The sequence below is a fragment of the Schistocerca gregaria genome, chromosome 1, assembly GCF_023897955.1.
Source record: "Schistocerca gregaria isolate iqSchGreg1 chromosome 1, iqSchGreg1.2, whole genome shotgun sequence".
Classification (NCBI taxonomy): Eukaryota; Metazoa; Arthropoda; class Insecta; order Orthoptera; family Acrididae; genus Schistocerca; species Schistocerca gregaria.
Genome location: NC_064920.1, coordinates 579,949,785 through 579,967,999, shown reverse-complemented (window position 1 = coordinate 579,967,999; position 18,215 = coordinate 579,949,785). Strand labels below are relative to the sequence as shown.

Here is an 18,215-nt window from a genome sequence, read left to right as displayed (position 1 = left end):
CCTTGTATAGACTCTCTATATATTCCTTCCTAAAACACTAATCATCATCGTCATCCACCTTTCTGCTTTTCCTTCTTTGCTTGGAACTGGTTTTCCTTCTGAGCTCTTGATATTGATTTTTTTCTCCAAAGGTCTCATTAATTTTCCAGTAAGCAGTATCTATCTTACCTTTAGGGATATATACCTTTGCACCCTTACATTTATCCTCTAGCCATCCGTGCTTAGCCATTTTGCACTTGCTATCAATCTCATTTTTGAGACGTTTGTACTCGTTTTTGCCTGCTTCATTTACTGCATTTTTATATCTCCTTTCATCAATTAAATTCAGTATCTCTTCTGTTACCCAAGGATTTCTACTAGCCCTCATCTTCTTACCTACATGATCCTCTTCTGCCTTCACTATTTCATGTCTCAAAGCTAATCATTCTTCTTCTACTGTATTTCTTTCTCCCATTCTTGTCATTCATTCCCTAATGCTTTCCCTGAAGCAGTTTATCCAGGTCCCATCTCCTTAAATTCCTGTGTTTTTGCAGTTTCTTCAGTTTTAATCTACAGTTCATAACCAATAAATTGTGGTCAGTGTCCACATCTGCCCGTGGAATTTCCTTACAATTTAAAACCATTGAGCAAGATGGCATAGTGGTTAGCACACTGGACTCACATTCAGGAGGATGACAGTTCGACAGTTCAAACCCGCGTCTGGTCATTCATATTTAGGTTTTCTGTGATTTCCCTAAATCGCTTCAGGGATGGTTCCTTTGAAATGGCACAACCGATTTCGTTCCCCATCTCTAATGACCTCATTGTTGACGGGACGTTAAACACTAATCTCCTCCTTAAAACCTTGTTGCTAAATCTCTGTGTTACGTTATATAATGCATCTGAAACCTTCCAGTGTCCCCCAGCCTCTTCCACGTGTACAACCTGCTTTCATGGTTCTTAAACCAGTTAGTTATGATTAAGTTGTGTTCTGTGCAAAATTCTACCAGGTGACTTCCTTTTTCATTTCTTACTCCCATTCCATATTCACGTACTACTTTTCCTTCTTTTCCTTTTCCTACTATCAAATTCCAGTCCACCATGACTATTAAATTTTGATCTCCCTTCACTGTCTTAATAATTTCTTTTATCGCATCATACATTTCTTCAATCTCTTCATCATCTGCGGAGCTGATAGTCATTTAAACACCTGACTAGAAGTCTTGTTCCTCCTGCCACCAAACTTCTCTAATTCCTACTATATCTAACTTTAACCTGTCCATTTCCCTTTTTAAATTTTCTAACCTACTGCCTGATTAAGGGATCTGACATTCCACTCTCTGATCTGTAGAACACCACTAGCCTGATAATGATGTCCTCCACAGACCCTGTCCAGAGATCCGAATGGGGGCCTATTTTACCTGCAAAATATTTTACCCAAGAGGACAACCATACAGTAAAGCTGCATGCCCTTGGGAAAAATTATGGCTGTTGTTTCCCTTGCTTTCAGCCGTTCGCAGTACCAGCACAGCAAGGCCGTTTTGGTTACTGTTACAAGGCTAGATCAGTCTATCATCCAGACTACTGCCCCTGCAATTACTGAATAGGGTGCTGCCCCTCTTCAGGAACCACACATTTGTCTGGCCTCTCAATAAATACTCCTCTGCTGTGGTTGCAACTACTGCATGGCTATCTGTATTGCTGAAGCACGAAAGCCTCCCCACCAACAGCAAGGCCCACGGTTCATGGAGGAGCCCATTTCATATCCCTTACAAAGTGCTAAGAGCACGTATTTGTGTGAGATGGCCAATTCCGACAGTGGCTCATTTATGTTATATACGTTTTTTCATTATGTGAAGTGTAAAATACTACATATCTGTACATATAGAGCAAGTTTCCTACATCTGCACCACTTTGAAATCTTATCAACATCTGACATAATATTTATGCAGCTTCTTTCAAATTGTACTTCATTATACATAACTGCATCATCTGCAAAAAGCCCAATTTTACTGTTAATATTGTCTGCAAGGTAATTAATATGAGGCGTGTTTTTTAAGTAAGTACCATTTTGAAATTAAAAAAGACATGCTAAGATATCTCAATAATTTTATTTTTACATGAAAGCCTGTACCTTAATCTACACACTGACGCCATTACAGTCTGATTCTTCCTTGTTTACATTGTGTACTGAGTGTTTAAGATGCCTCCAATAATCATGAGTCCCGCCGACTGTGAAGTATGGGCTGTTATAAGATTTAAATAATTAATGGAAAATCTCGTATAAAGATGTGAAACAAATACTAACAAAGAGATAGAGGGGCTGGCCAGTACTTACCTCAGCTCAGTACAGCCGATAGATACACAAAAAACAACTGAAAATTTACGTTCCTAGCTTTCGGAATAAATGTTCCTTCATCAGGGAGGAGAGGGGGGAAAGAAAGGGAAGAAGGGAAAGTGGATTTAGTTACTCACAATCCAGGTTATGAAGCAACAGGGAAACGAAAACAGGGAGGGTAGCAAGGATGGAGGCATGGTTGTCAGAGGGAAGCCAAAGATATTCTATTGTAAGTACTGTGCCAGCTTCAAACCAAAGAGGATGCATACAGAAGTAAAGAGGTATATAGTATAAAGATGTAGGATGAAAAGATGCATGAATGGCTAAAGAGGAAAGGGAAAGAGGATAAGACTGAAGAGTAAATGGGAGTGAGGATGTTTAACATAGGTTCAGTCCAGGGGGATGGCGGGATGAAAGGATGTGTTGGAGTGCAAGTTCCCATCTCCGCATTTCAGAGGGACTGGTGTTGGGTGGGAGAAGCCAAATGGCACATACGGTGTACACCGTAACTAAATCCACTTTCCCATCTTCCCTTTCTTTCCCCTCTCTCCTCCTGATGAAGGAACATTTATTCCGAAAGCTAGGAACGTAAATTTTCGGTTGTTTTTTGTGTATCTATCGGCTGTACTGAGCTGAGGTAAGTACTGGCCAGCCCCTCTATCTCTTTGTTAGTATCTGTTATAAGATTTCTTAGTGCTAAAGACCAAAAAGCAATCGATATTCATCATGAGATCTGAGCAGTTTATGGAGAAAGCATTATGAGTGATGGTGGATGAGAGCATTTAAAGATGGCCCCACAAATGGGCATGATGAACAACGGAGTGGGTGTCCTTCGGTCGTTAATGAAAGTTTAGTGCAGGAAGTGGACAATAAGGTGAGAGAAAACAGTCGCTTTATGATTTCCTCCTAATGTTTCTCGTAGTGTTTTGTATGGCATTGTGCCCGAGCACTTGAATTATCGAAAATGTGCTCACATTGGGTACAGAAAATGTTGACGGATGTGCACAAAACCAAATGTTTAGCCAGTGCATTGACTTTCCTTGAGCGGTATCACGACGACGGTGATGATTTCTTAAGCCAAATTGTTATGGGCAATGAAACATGGGTGGCCTACGTCACACCAGAATCAAAGCAATAGTCCATGGAAGTTGAGGAAGGGCATCTTTTTGCTGCAATACAATGCCCATCCGCATGTGATGAATCAGACCAAAGGTCTCATCACATCTTTTCGATGGGAAGCTCTAGATCATTCTCCATACGGCCCTGATCTTGCACCCAGTGACTACCATCTGCTCCTGCTCTTGAAAAAACACCTGGGCGGGCAGCATCTTCAAGATGATGACAAAGTCAAAAAAGTGGTGATGCAGTGGTTAACAAGTCAGGTGGCAGACTTCTATGAAGAGGCTATTCAAAACTGGTACAATGTTATGGCAAGTGCCTCAATATTGACGGAAATTATGTAGAAAAGTAGATTAAGGTACAGGCTTTCATGTAAAAATAAAATTATTGAGATATCTTAGCATGTCTTTTTTTAATTTCAACTCTGTACTTACTTAAAAAACACACCTCATATAAAACGTGAACAGCAAGGGTCCCTTACACTTCCTTGGAGCATCTGAAATTACTTCTACATGTGTTGAAGATTCTCCATCCTAGGTAGCTTGCTGCATCCTCCATACGAAATCCTCAATCCACTCACAAATTTTACTTGCTATGCCATGTAATCATACTTTTGGTAATAAGTGTAGATGTGTTACTGAGTCAAATGCTTTTCAGAAATCACGAAACATTGTGTTTGCCTCACTGCCTTGACTCAAAGCTTTCTGGATGTCATGTGAGAAAAGTGCAAGTTGGGTTCCCACTTGCTCGATGTTTTCAAAATCCATGATGGCTGGCATTGAGAAGGTCATTCTATTCAAGATACCTCATTATGTTTGATCTCAGAATATGTACTAAGTAAGACTCTACAACAAATTGATGTCAAGTATATGGGATGGTAATTTCGTGGATCATGTCTACTGCCCTTCCTGTAAATGGATGTGTCCTGTGCCTCTTTCCAAGCACTGGGCACAATTTTTTGTTTAAGGGATCTATGATAGATTATAGAAGAGAGGCTAACTCGGCCACAAATTTAATACGGAATCTAACAGGGATTCCATCAGGCCCTGAAGCTTTGTTTAATTTTAACAATTTCAGCTGTTTCTCAACCTCACTGACACTAATACTTATTTCATTCATCTTTTCAGTGGTACGAGGATTAAATTGGGGTAATTTTTCTGAGTTTTCCTTTGTAAAGGAGCATTTGAAAATGGATTTAAGCATTTCAGCTTTTGCTTAGCTGCTACCCTCAATTTCAGTTCCTGGCTTATTCACTAGGGACTGGACACTGACTTTGGTGCCACTAACAACTTTTACATGCGAATTTTGTGAAATGTCATTTGACAATATTCTGCTATGGTGGTCATTAAAGGCATCATGTATTGCTCTCCTGACAGCCTAACATGTTTCATTCAGCATCTCTCTATCTATAGCCTTGTGTTTTGTTTTACACCTATTATGCAGTAATTTCTGTTTGTGTAGAAGTTTCTCTTACAGCAACTACCTTGTGGCTTCCCTCCCATTATAGAACATTCTACTAGTATTTACACGAAATTAGAGGTAAGTTATTGTAGACTACACTGCCCATACTTTTAACCCCAACTGGATTCCTGGAAAATCTTTAGCTCAGAAGGTGCATTTTTTGCAGTGGAACATGCATTGCAGTTATTAAGTGACTTGCAGGTTTGAAACAAATGCAGGTTCCTGTTAACAAAGATCACACTAATGCATAAATGCTTAATCTCTTCTGCCCTTAATAATTTCCTCTACCACTTGGCTCTGAGGAAAGCCCATATCTATTAATTCAGGTACTTCTAATAATTCAGGTACTTCTAACATCTTCATATTGTGATCACAAGTAACAATATTATGAAAAGGATAGTTGCTTTTCACCATCCTTTTCATAATATTGTTACATTCCATGCTGGATTTTCCATTGTTTGTTATTGTGATCAACTGGACAAAATGCCTTTTACAAATCTAAGAAAATACAAGTATTTAGTGCCCCAATAAGTTATACCAAGCACTGTTTAGTAGATCAATGTAGATTGTCATTTTTGTACATTAATGATTTTAAAATGTTGGTTTGAAGCATATTATAAATAGTTAAAAAAATATCTTTGAGAAAATGTCTGTTTTTAAGCTACTGGGAGAAGTTTCACTTGATGGGAATTGATGAAAATGTACAGAACTGCTTATATGACATAATCAGTTTCTGGTTCATATGAATATTTGTTGTTGAGTGACTGTATTGATAATCAGTAGTCAGCACTATCTTCAGAGTGCAAAAAGTGTAGTACTACTGATAGATACATATAAGGTGAAAGATATACTCTACTGGTATGTCAAAGGCAGTAGTTCATTTTTCAGGTGGGAGAGGGTAAAACATTAGGGCAGGTCACTCAGACCCCAGTATTGAGGCAGACCCACCTGTAATAAGAATGAGGTGGTTTGTGTGCCCTTTTCCTCACTGCTTGTGAGTCTCTCTCATACTGGGGTCTGAGTGAGCTGCCCTACTTTTTTAACCTCCCCCAACCTCTCCCTCTCCCCCACCTGACAAATAAACTATTACTTCTGAAAGACAGACAGAGCCTCCTCTTTTACTTTTATATGTTTCTATCAGCAGTACTATACCTTTCATTTCTGTCTCAAATTCATTGTGTTTTGTGGTCTTCAGTCCAGAGACTGGCTTGATGCTGCTCTCTGTGCTACTCTACCCTATGCAAGCTTCTTCATCTCTGAGTAACTACAGCAGCCTACATCCTTCTGAATCTGCTTAGTATATTCATCTCTTGGTCTCCCTCTATGCTTCCCTCCAGTACTAAATTGGTGATTCCTTGATGCTTTAGAACGTTTCCTACCAACCAATCCCTTCTTTTAGTCAGGTTGTGCCACAATTCCTCTTCTCTCCAATTCTATTCAGTACCTCCTTATTAGTTACGTGATCTACCCATCTAATTTTCAGCATCCTTCTGTAGCATCACATTTCAAAACCTTCTATTCTCTTCTTGTCTGTGCTGTTTATTGCCCATGTTTCACTTCCATACATGGCTACACTCCATACAAATACTTTCAGGAAAGACTTCCTGACACTTAAATCTGTATTTGATGATAACAAATTTCTCTTCATCAGAAACGGTTTCCTTGCCACAGCCAGTCTACATTTTATATCCCTTAAATTCATTAGGTTTCATCTATTGAATTTTGTATTAACAGTTTATGTATGTTAATATAACTGCTTTGTGGAATACAGACATAGGAATAAAACAGTGGAATGTCTTGGATGGAATAACAACAGCATGAAAAGGATAGATCGCTACCCACAAAACAGAGGAGAACTCGAGGTACAGGCAGATATAATGAATAAAATGCTAGAAATATTTCATATTTTGGACAAGTCAATTATGCTGTCACAGAGTCTTGCCATGGCCACTGGAGTGTGTGTTTTGGTGACTTTGTAGTTATGTGTGTAAATGTGTATACTTTTGCTAGAAAAAGAGCTAGTGTAAATGTTGTTTTTACTATCAAATGTTTCTGTGCTCCAGGTGAGTGGTTTCCTTTTCTTTCTTTTATGTACTGATTCAACCAGGAATTCCCATTATCGATAACAAGTCAAACGCACTTTTATTTTCAGCAATAACTTTAGTTGGATATTTTAGTGCTGTATAAAACTAAAACTCACTATTATTTTCAATTCATGTCTTCTGTGGTTGGAATTATTTATTACTTAGCTACCAATTTTTGCTGCATGAAGTGTCATGCATGTGTCTGTTAAGATATGAGAAAGAACATAATCTCATTCAGCATAGTTCATGTTACTGTCTTATTTTGCTTGGATGTCTATACATATTTGAAACTTTTCATTATATATGTTTTTCCAGGATGTGATACAGATTCGCAGCTCTCTTATAACTGATTACTCAGCGTTTCCTCATAAAGGAATCAGCATGTACAATGATTTAGTAGCAAATTCAGCACTTATACAGACAGGCATTAAAAGGTATGGTAACAAAGTTACCTCTGTTTGTACACAATAAATATCAATACTTGTTAGAATATGGCTCACTCATATTATTGAAATTTTGCAGCATTGACACAATATTGGAAGGTGGCTTGCTTACAGGAAACATATATGAGTTGTGTGGTCTTTCTGGTGCAGGGAAAACCCAAATTTGTCTTGCAACAACAGCACATGTAACATCAAATTTGAAACAAAGTATATATTACATTGATTCAAATTTGTCTTTCTCAGGGGAAAGAATGCAGTCAATATTGGATGCCAGATGCCTTGATGATGAGGTACTGTTCTGTATTCATTACTAATTTATTTTCAGTTTGAGTATGAGTGATTAACACTCTATACTATTACTCTGATAGTGTATTTCTGACACATTTCCTTAGTAAGACTTGTCCTGTTCAAATTACAGTAATTGTATTTACCATGTTTCATAGCTGTATGGTTTAGTGGCTAAGTGGGTGTCAGGCTATGTATCCAAAGGTCTGGAATTCATTTCTGTCAGACAGGTATTATTTTCTGTCCCTTGCTACTTCTTTCACCTCTGCCAATGATTTGTTTATGTGAATAACACAAAGTTTCATGGTGATTCAGAGTCAATGTTTAACTGTAGGTGCCCTTACAACTGACTGAGTAAATCAGTTTTGCAGTTGGAGGAAGATGAGGGCATACCACATACAACAAGACCATGTCTAGCTAGTAAAGGTGTCTGCTGCTGAAACCAACTTCTGAGCTAAGATAGCTTTGTTTTATTTCAAAGGTTTAATGTAGTGTCTCAGAGTAAAAAGGGGTTTTGGCCTGCAAGTTGAAGTGGCAGTTAACCGAGAGACCCATTCTAACAGGTATACTTCGATGAAACCTGGCGTAGGGACAGAATTCTTAATATAATGTTTGAAGAATCATTGCTCAGTTCCCACTTGATTACAGTTTAAATTTCTGTGTTTTAGCATAGTAACTCAAGGAAACTGTTGTTACTCATTTACTTCAATTTTGTGGAATAAGAGTGCTCTCCTCAATAGCTTTAATGTTACTTTATGTGCAGTGCCCCAGAAGATAATTCCATAAGATAACATCTACATATATATTGTGCAAGCCACCAAACGGTATGTGGCAGACAGTACACTGTTCCATTACTATTAATTTTCTTTCCTTTTCCACTCGCAAATAGAGCGAGAGAAAAACAACTGTCCAGAAGGGTGGTTTGATGAGTCTGGTAAATTTCCATGAAAGGATGGTACATTTTTGTTGCACCTTCATGGTTGGTTAACTTGTTTATTCCAAGGGTCATATAAAGAATTTCAGCAATGTACCACTGATAGCAAATAAAATAAAATAAAATAAAATAAAATAAAATAAAGGTACTGCTGAATGCAACCAACATAATGTAGCTGTGTTGCAGGTCCTAGAGGACACTCTGGGGTACAGTTGTTTGACTATACACAATGGTTACCACAAGAGACCACTAGAAATACTAGAAAACACACTGTTAGAAGTGAAGCAGACTCTAATGCTTGTAAATTAAACTTCATTACAATAAGTGACACTTCAGAAGTCTTGTCACACTCATTAAATGACATGATGAATAGTGGTTCGTGTTCGAAATTTGAACCCACTGTAAACCAGACAAAGCTTGCGAGTCTGATTGAGACTCGACTAGGCATGAAGACAAGTAAAACATTGAAGTGTTCACCAGTATCAGTTTGCAAGGCCGAATATCCAAACCTGGAAATAAATGACAATATGTTTAGCACTGCAGCGGGATCCCCATGAAGCTTATATTGGCCGTGAGAAGTAATCACAAAAGTTATGTAATAAAGTGCAATACACAAGTGTGAAGTGCCATGAAGTAAAGTTATGATGATGATGGATGTGGAGTAGAACTCAGTACCTATATGAATTGTGCACAATCAAATGTCAGATACTAAATATGTTCACCAACTGTGTGGTAGCAGAACCTGAAATGACAATACAAATGAAACCTGGCACCTTTCATTATTGTTTTATACCTACGAAAGGACTTGAAATTTTTTTTCCTTCACCAGTAGCAAGATATGCACATGTTTGGCTAGAGGTGATGCAACAAATAGTTCTGTACTGTCTGAGACTCCAGCCCTGTGTATATCGATGTTGTTGTCCCCAACCGAAGAGGTGTCAGCTATAAAATTCTCTTTTACAAGTAGTTAGGATCACATCATACACAGAGACCTGGACGAATTTGGCACTGTGAGGAAACAAAGAATAAGATTCCCAGTATGATCCCGAAGGTTCCAAATCCGGAGAAAAATTGGAATTGGTGTTCGAATACCAGTCCAGTGCCAGTATTTTTAAAATCTCAATGTCACTTAAAATAAGAAGTGAAGGTCCTATGATTTTACATGATGATTGGTTTGTGAAATAAAATAACATTACTAGTATAAGAAAGCATATTAGAGTCAGAGTTTCTGCAAGCAGTTGTTTCAGTCTCTGACAGCCAAAACTGATCCAATTCTGTTCCAGTCAGTAGCAAATGGACATGTTTAATGCTAATTTGGAACCACAGCACAGTCCTGTGTCCTTTACGTGGCATTACTGGAGGTGAACAAGGTACGTTTGTGGCTGTTAAAACTGGTACCCCGAACGGAAATCGAATCCACATCTTAGTCATTCCAAGCTAGCCTCAGTCCATCCAACCACTGAAATTAAAGTGTGTTAGCATCATGTTTTTGTGATAATGAGATACACAGCACAAGGTATGAGAACTTTTGACTTCCATTTGAGCTTTTGTTGTGAATAACCTACTCATGTTCTAGTAGTCAATGTCATGCAGTGCGAGTGCAAAACCGTGATATCAAACCCATGCTTTTCCTTTCTTTTTTAATTTATATTCTGTCAGTATGCTAAGTGCAGCAGTGTGACAGAAAGTCAAAGACAGTTTCGTTCATTCTTTAACCAGCAAGTAATGGAAAAATCTTGCAGAAACATGTTTGCGAGAGGTCTCTTGAATGTTATATATGAAGGTAGTGTCTGTTCCCGAAAGAACAGATGCCATTGATGACAGTGCAGTTTCTCTAGAATGAAATGATAATTAAATCGACACCCTGGCTGCAAACAGGCAACAATGTACATCATTGGGGACATGTTGAAAATGTGTGCCCTGTGAACCTAGGATCTCCTGCTTACATAGCAGATGTTCTATCCATCTGAGCCACTGAGGGCACAGAGGATAGTGCGCCTGCAGGGACTTAACACTTGCACACTCCCCGTGAGACCCACATTCCCAACATGTCCACACTTCTACATTCGTACTGCACCTAATAGATGTTTGCCCATCACACTCATTATTCGTGGCAGATTATTCTATCAAGTCCTGTACAAGTCGGGGCATAGTGTGTGCTTTCGCACAAGTTCAGTTGAGCTTCTTGAATAGTATGTATACAGTACTGTCAAATATCCTGTTTAGTAGACTTTCACGTGTAGCAGAAGACATTATTGGAAGCTACCAATGTGGGTTCAGACTAGGAAAGTCAACTGTAAACCAGATATTTACTCTTTGGCAAATAGTAGCAAAGACCAATGCATTCAGTTTTGGCGTGCAGCATTTTTTATTGACTTTAAATCTGCATATGGCACAAAATTCTGGGACAAACTTTGAGGCAATGCGGGAATTTCGAGTGCCTGGAAAATTGCTGTGTTTAAAAACAAAATGTATTGTTCTTGATATACATCTGGTGGCACAAAGAAGGTTTTTTGTGTTAAGAACTGCTTCACAGTGATGTGTCCCTCGGAGTTGACATTTTTTGCCAACAAATGAGATGCCTCACAGTCACAGAGCAACTAATGTGATGTGGGAGCTAGCATATAGGGGCTGGGTTGACTAAAGTCTTCTAATCTGGCACCTGCATGCGTTTACCTTCCTCACTCCTTATCAACCAATCACCAAGAAAGTTGGTTTTTATTTGTTTTGGAAATTGCGCTTTAAGTGTGGCTTAACTTAGAATCAGCAAGTTGTTACACGCATGGGATCATAAAACTACCTGCAAATTGTCACAGTTTTTGATAATGAGGTGGACTATATTGTTGACAATTTCTCTGATATTTGTGTCTATTGTGTTCAATAACTTAACAAGAAATGCTATTAATATGCACTACAACAATACAACTTGCATCTCTGCATAGTACCATACAGCAAATGGCTATCTCAATTAAACATGAATTGTTTTGTCATATTCAGGTATCTTTACCCGACAATGTAAATATGACAATATGACTGTGAAAGTAGTTGCTAAAAGAAAATACAGTTAACAGAGTATTAAGTGATATTATTTTATTGACACGTTTGTGTAGCAGTTCCACAGTATTTTATGTTTCTTGCCTCTAGATCTACTGGTTACTGATCATAGTGAGACGTATTATGATGACAAAATTTCTAAAGGTGTCATTGGGCTCTGAACACTGTGAGACTTAACGTCTGAGGTCTTCAGTCCCCAAACGTGTCATTCAAAGCACTGTTACAGAGGGGGTAAAATGTTACTCTTGCACCAGTTTGGAACTGAGGCCTACTGCCTCTGCCTCTTTACGGTGCTTGGAGCAACAGGTGCAGCATTCATCACCGCCTCCTTGCTCTTGTGATGGTTAGTACAGACAATTTGCAGTCTAGACAATGAGATTAGTTGTAACTGCTGCGCGAAAATAATCTCCACTGTCAGTAAACATTTGTTGGCTAAGTCGATGACATATTAAAGCAGAATTTATTAAGAATTTTTGATTGGTATACCACAAATATATCAAGTGAATCTTGCGAGATAATTCTCTGTCATTCCGGAAAGTAACAAAACTATCACAGCGTCACCAGACTTGTTCCAGTATGTTGTGACCTTATCATAGACATAGCAGGACAGTTCTGTTTCCAGACAATGTCTTTCTTGAGTGGACTAACAATTTAGGAGCACATCTTTTGCATCAACAAGGAGTAGTTTAGTATTTATGGTAATGGAGAAGAATGGAAGGTAACACAGACCACTGCAATACATAATGAATAAAATAAACATAATCCACTGAATTTCAGGTCCATTTCATTGAAATCGACATGTAGCAGGACACATGAACAAATACTTTGTTCCAGTGTTATGAAATGCTCTGAAATGTATCAACTATTGACATCAAAGCAGCATGGATTTGGAAAGCATCACTCTTGTGAGAGACAGCTGGCACTTTATTTGCACAATGTGTTGTGTACAGGTACTCTCAAATTGACTCTGTATTTTAAAAATGCTTTTGATATTATTCCTCATTAGCAGCTTCCTATCACAATACTTCCGTATGGACTACTATTGTCTCACTTACAGATTGGCTTTGTAATTTCCTGTCTAAAAGATCACAGTTCGTAGTAACTGACAGGACATCACCTAGCGAAATGAAGTGACGAGTGTGTTTCCGCAAGTAAAGTGATGTAGACCTTTTGCTATTTCTAATATACAACGTCTGACAATAAAGTTCAGTGAATGAAGTCAGAACGATTGATTGGGCAACACTGGCGAGTCACAATGCTGCACCTGCATAGCGACCGGTATTGACAACCTGCTCCCCCATAGTTCAGTTGAGCATCGTGTGTGTTCCGTGTTAGACCTGTTGGATGAAGTGCTTGTTTAGTGCATTAGTTCTGAACTGATAACAGGACAATGAATGAGCAAAGGATTAATTTCAAATTTTGTTTTAAGCTTGGCAAGACACCGAAAGAAAGGCATGCAATACTGTTAGGTGTTTATGGGGATCAAGCACTGCCCATGAAGTGTGTGTATGAGTGGTTCATTCGTTTTCAAGGAGGCTGGGAATGTGTTTCCGACAATCCCTGTAGGGGACAACTGGCAACCACCATTAGTGACGAAAACATTGAGGACATTGATCAAGAACAACCATCGATTAACTGTGCGGATGATAGCAGATGAACCATGAATCCATACGACAAATCCTTACCCAGAAGTTAGGGAAGAGGAAAACGTGTTGTCCTCTTCTGTCACATCACTTGACTGGCAATCAGGAGCAGGCATGTTTAGAGGCTTCACAGGATTTTGTCGAAACGGTGGATTCGACACCCAATTTCTTGAACCGTATTGTCACTGAGGGTGAAACCTGGTGTCTTCGGTATGACCCTGAATGGTGTTCTCTGACATCACGTTGGAAAAAGGTCAGAGTTGAAAAATCATGCATCAAAATAATGCTCTTCACCTTTTTTGATATTCACAGCATTATCCATAAGGATTTTCCACCTGAAGAAACGATTTTGAATGCTGCACACAACATTGAAGTTTTGACCCATTTCATGCAATGTCTGTGCAGGGTATGACCCCAGTACGCACAACAAAGTCCTGGTTTTTTATTCATGACAACACTCACCCACACACAGCAAATATTGTCATAGAGTTCCTGGCAAAAAAGGGGGTGGTGCAACTTGAACATTCACTATGCTTGCTGGATCTCAATCCTCCAGACTCCTTCGCTTTGAAAGCAAAGAGATTTGACGATATTTCTGACATCTAGTGAACTGTAACGCAGCTTTTGAATACCATCCCTAAGGAAGACTTCGTTCAAAGTTTCCAGAACATGTATTGCAGAGCTCAGCAGTGCATAGTCATGGGAGGTGACTATTTTGAAGGACAGTAAGGTAACTGTAGTTAATAGTTCATGTACATTAACGTTACAGGACTAATCATCAAACTTTATTATCAGAGGTTGTATATAAACTATTTAGCAGACAATCGGAACATTTGTCTCAGATTTGTAACAGGTAATGCTGTCATCTAGTAAACTTCTCAGAAGAGCAAAGTGAATTGCAAAATGATGTTGAAAATATATCTTCACATTGCAGGACGTGGCAATTGACCCTAAATAATAAAATGTATAAGGTTCTCCACATGATTACTAAAAAAGTTTAATCAAGCTTCGAGAAATCACTAAGTCAAACAAATTTGAGGGTTATAGATCTAACGAAAGCCCTAGGGTTACAAATATAAACAATGTCACTGGAAAATATCACATGTTGTGGTGAAGATGAAACAAATGTTTATTGACACAACTCTTGAAGACCCAATCAGTGAACTATGGAGATTGCCAGCACTATGGTTGTTCAACCTTTTCTGGAATATTGCTGGGTACTGTGCAATCATTACGTGATGGGATTGACAGAGGACATGCGAAGTTGGGGGGGGGGATGCTAGGGCATGAGTTGGGAATGCAGTATATAAAAAAAAAAACCACACACACACACACTTTTTCACTGTGGCAAATTATTTCTATGTTAGTTAATTAGTTGCATGTTCCATTGATCAATTGCACGGTATGGAAGCCGTTATGATGTGGCACATGCCCAGTGCACAAGAAATGCACATATATATTTGCAGTACAGTGTTAAAGATTAATATTTCTACTATTTGCCCCATTGCCTTAAATGGCACAACATGCATGTACTATATTAATAGATTCATTTATTCCTATTCAAATATTCATCTATTGTATAGGAGGAGTTGTCAAGGAGAGATTATTTCAATTTATTTTTGAAGCTATTACTGCTGTCTGTCATACATTTTATTTCATCTGGTAATTTTTTTAAAAAAAATTATTGCAGCATATTTTACCCCATTCTGTGCCAAAGATAGGATGAGTAAAGGATAGTGTAAACTTTGTTTTTCTGGTGTTATAATCATGAATGTCAGTGTTGTTTTCAAACTGGTCCATGTTGTTGAGAACAAATTTCATTAATGAGTAAATGTACTGTGAGGCTGTTGTAAGTATTCCCAATCTTTTAAAAAGATGCCTACAAGACATACGACTATCAAGCCCACAAATTATTCTAATCACTTTCTTTTGAGCAGTGAATACTTTTTGTCTCAGTGTTGAGTTACCCCAAAATATTATTCCGTATGACATCAGAGAGTGAAAGTATGCAAAGTATGTTAGCTTTCTAATTTCTATATCCTCAAAATTGGCAATTATTCTGTTTGCAAAAGTTGCTGAACCTAGTCTCTTTAGAAGATCGAAAATATGAATTTTCCAATTAAGATTCTCATCTGTATGTACACCAATAACTTAGTATGCTCTACCCTGTCTACTGACTTCTGTTGATGTGCTATATTTATTGAAGGAACTGTACTTTTTGCAGCAGAAAATTGGATGTACTGTGTTTTTTCAAAGTTTAGAGCAAGCCCATTTGCAGCAAACCAATTAATGACTTTTCCAAAGACTTTATTTGTATCATTTTCAATTGGAGTTTTAACCACCATCTTTCTCCTCCGAATGTAGTTTTTGTTGTGACCATCGTACAAAGAATGATATTACAACTGTAATAACATAAGAGAAATTAGAACACACACACACACACACACACACACACACACACACACACACACACACACACACACACACACACACACAAAGATTTGGGCATTTGTTTATCTTGAGCTTCATACATGAGTGGAATGGTTGAGAAATTGAAGCAATTCTGTGAATCCCTTATGAAACACTTAACTGTGAATTACAGAGTAATCATGTATCGCCACAATATAAATGAAGTGCCGCAGCACAATGTAATTTCATTGTGTTGCAGTTATTGTTTCAGAAGCATTGAGTACACTTTATAGGTGCTTGAAATTTGAATGATATACTACTTATACATAATTACTTGACAAGACTGCTGCCAAAGTTTACTTTTTACAATCCAATTTGTTATCTTGCTAGAATAAATATTTTCTTAAGGCAAGATATAATGCAGAGTGCTTACAAGAAAGAATAGTCTCCTGTGTCGTGCGGTTGCTAGCTATGTTTATCATGATTGTATTCTTTAACTTATAATTCATGAAATGTTTGATTGAATCATCAAAAGTAGATGTGCCTGCTCGTTTTATAGCAAAATAACTCTTGCTGCATCAGTTTATACTACAGTCTTGAGTAGGATAGGTGAAATATTTGATCCTTCAAGGAGTGATAGGCTGGATGGCTGACATCTGGCCAGCCAGTTATAGTCTGGCACCTGGGTGATACCAAAGCAGGTGCGCCGGCTGTGGCGGGTCAACCCCACCTGGGACAGGCCAGCAAGGCCGCCTTGCATGGCTCTGCCTCTGCCACTCCTGTGGACATAAATATGTTTACTTCCTCTCCTGTCACATGTATAAGAGTGACAAGCAGAAATACACAACAGGCTATTCGTTGCAATGGCTCAGTGGAGCAGATCAACTCAAGATAGAGTCGTTGCTCTTGTTGAAGAAGGTGGATGTTCTGTCAGAGAAGCTGGCAATGAGATGGTGGAAGAACTACATTGAAGGAGACACTGCCAAAAGATCTCCTGGCTCAGGCAAGAAGAGAGTGACCTCAAAGCAGGAGGACAGGGAGCAAGTGTCCAAGAACAGAAAAAATCCCATTCTGAAAGCGAAGCAGTTGTCGTGGGAGACCAACTTCCCCAGCACCAGTGGCACGATTTGTCAAAGGCTGAGGGAGTGTTGAGTGACACGTTATGATCCGCCATGAAACAGGAGCTCAGCAAAGACAATAACTTACACCGACTGGCATTTGTGGAACTCCATCTTAGTGCATCATGGGAAAACATCATTTTCACTGACTAGAAGGTGTTACCCACCAGTAACGACAGTCCAAGAATCTTTAGAAGCCACAAGGGAATCGCCATCGATGCAATGTGTAACCATGATGAGAAGTAGGCGGCCATCAGTTTCCTGCTGCGGATGGATTTCTGCAAGAGGAGCAAGAATTCTTCACAGGATTAAAGGAAAACTTGACAGTGAGCAGTATGTTCACATATTGGAAAATGTGATGCTTCCATCAATTCAAATGCTGTACAGAGAAGGAGATTTCACAGTGCAAGAGCACCATTCTCCCATTCACAAGTCTGTATTCGTTCAGCAGCAGCTCTCCTTGATTGCATCAATGTCATGGGCTGGTTGCCATGGGCTGGTTGCCATGGGCTGCTGGTATGAACGCTATGGAAAACAATTGCGCTAAGATCACCAGAACATTAATGGGGAACTGGCCATGAAGCCAACCAGCTACAGCTGATGCTCTTTGGAACTGCATTCTTGAAGCCTGGGAGGCAGTTGCTTCTTCAGGCCATTACATATGATGATTTATAGATTCTACGCTAAGACACATGAGAGAAGTACAAAATAATGTGGGATTCTGGATAAAATATTAGAGTCATTTAAATATTTTGTTACCTCATCTTTTTCTTCATTTTTCCCCATTGAGAGGCAGTGAAAGATCACTTGGCAACAGATCAGATAAAATTTGAGATAGTTTTCCTTTGAGTTGCCTTTTTAATTAAAGTTACTTTCTTTTGAATATACAGTTTGTTAAATATTCTTTTTTATTTCATTTTTACCCTCTCTAGATACTTGTAAAGTATCTGTTTAGATGGACACTTTAAAATAATTTTGTGTTATTTCAAATACTTCTCTCTCTTACCGTCCATCCATAAATACACACTTCACCTTCCAAAAATTATGCACACACGATTTTGTCTTACATTTATTCGTTGTTAATTTGTCCTCCATTCATTCTCTCATTCTCTCACCTCTCTTATATTATCACTTCAGTTGCCCTTCTACTCCATCTTCCTAAAACGTTATGAACAAATTTAGCAGTTTCTATTGAAACTATACATTCTTGTTTAGTTTCTGCTTTCTTTACTTTCCTCTATCAGTCCTTTAACACCTATGAAGCCATATTCTTCTACTCCCCTTCCCTATAATTCATTCTTCGTTCTGAAAACATTCCTTCCTTTTCTCTCTGTCCTAAGATAAAATG

The 18,215-nt window shown here is 38.5% G+C and overlaps 1 protein-coding gene across 1 annotated transcript in view; it reads left to right on the top strand.

Moving 5' to 3' along the window:
• Nucleotides 1-18,215, top strand: part of LOC126362488 (DNA repair protein RAD51 homolog 4-like) — a 129,979-nt gene that overhangs the window by 54,668 nt on the left and 57,096 nt on the right. The window contains exons 4-5 of the mRNA XM_050007889.1: nucleotides 7,297-7,415; nucleotides 7,504-7,714. Coding sequence (XP_049863846.1) covers nucleotides 7,297-7,415; nucleotides 7,504-7,714 — 330 coding nt within the window. The remainder of the gene's footprint in view (nucleotides 1-7,296; nucleotides 7,416-7,503; nucleotides 7,715-18,215) is intronic.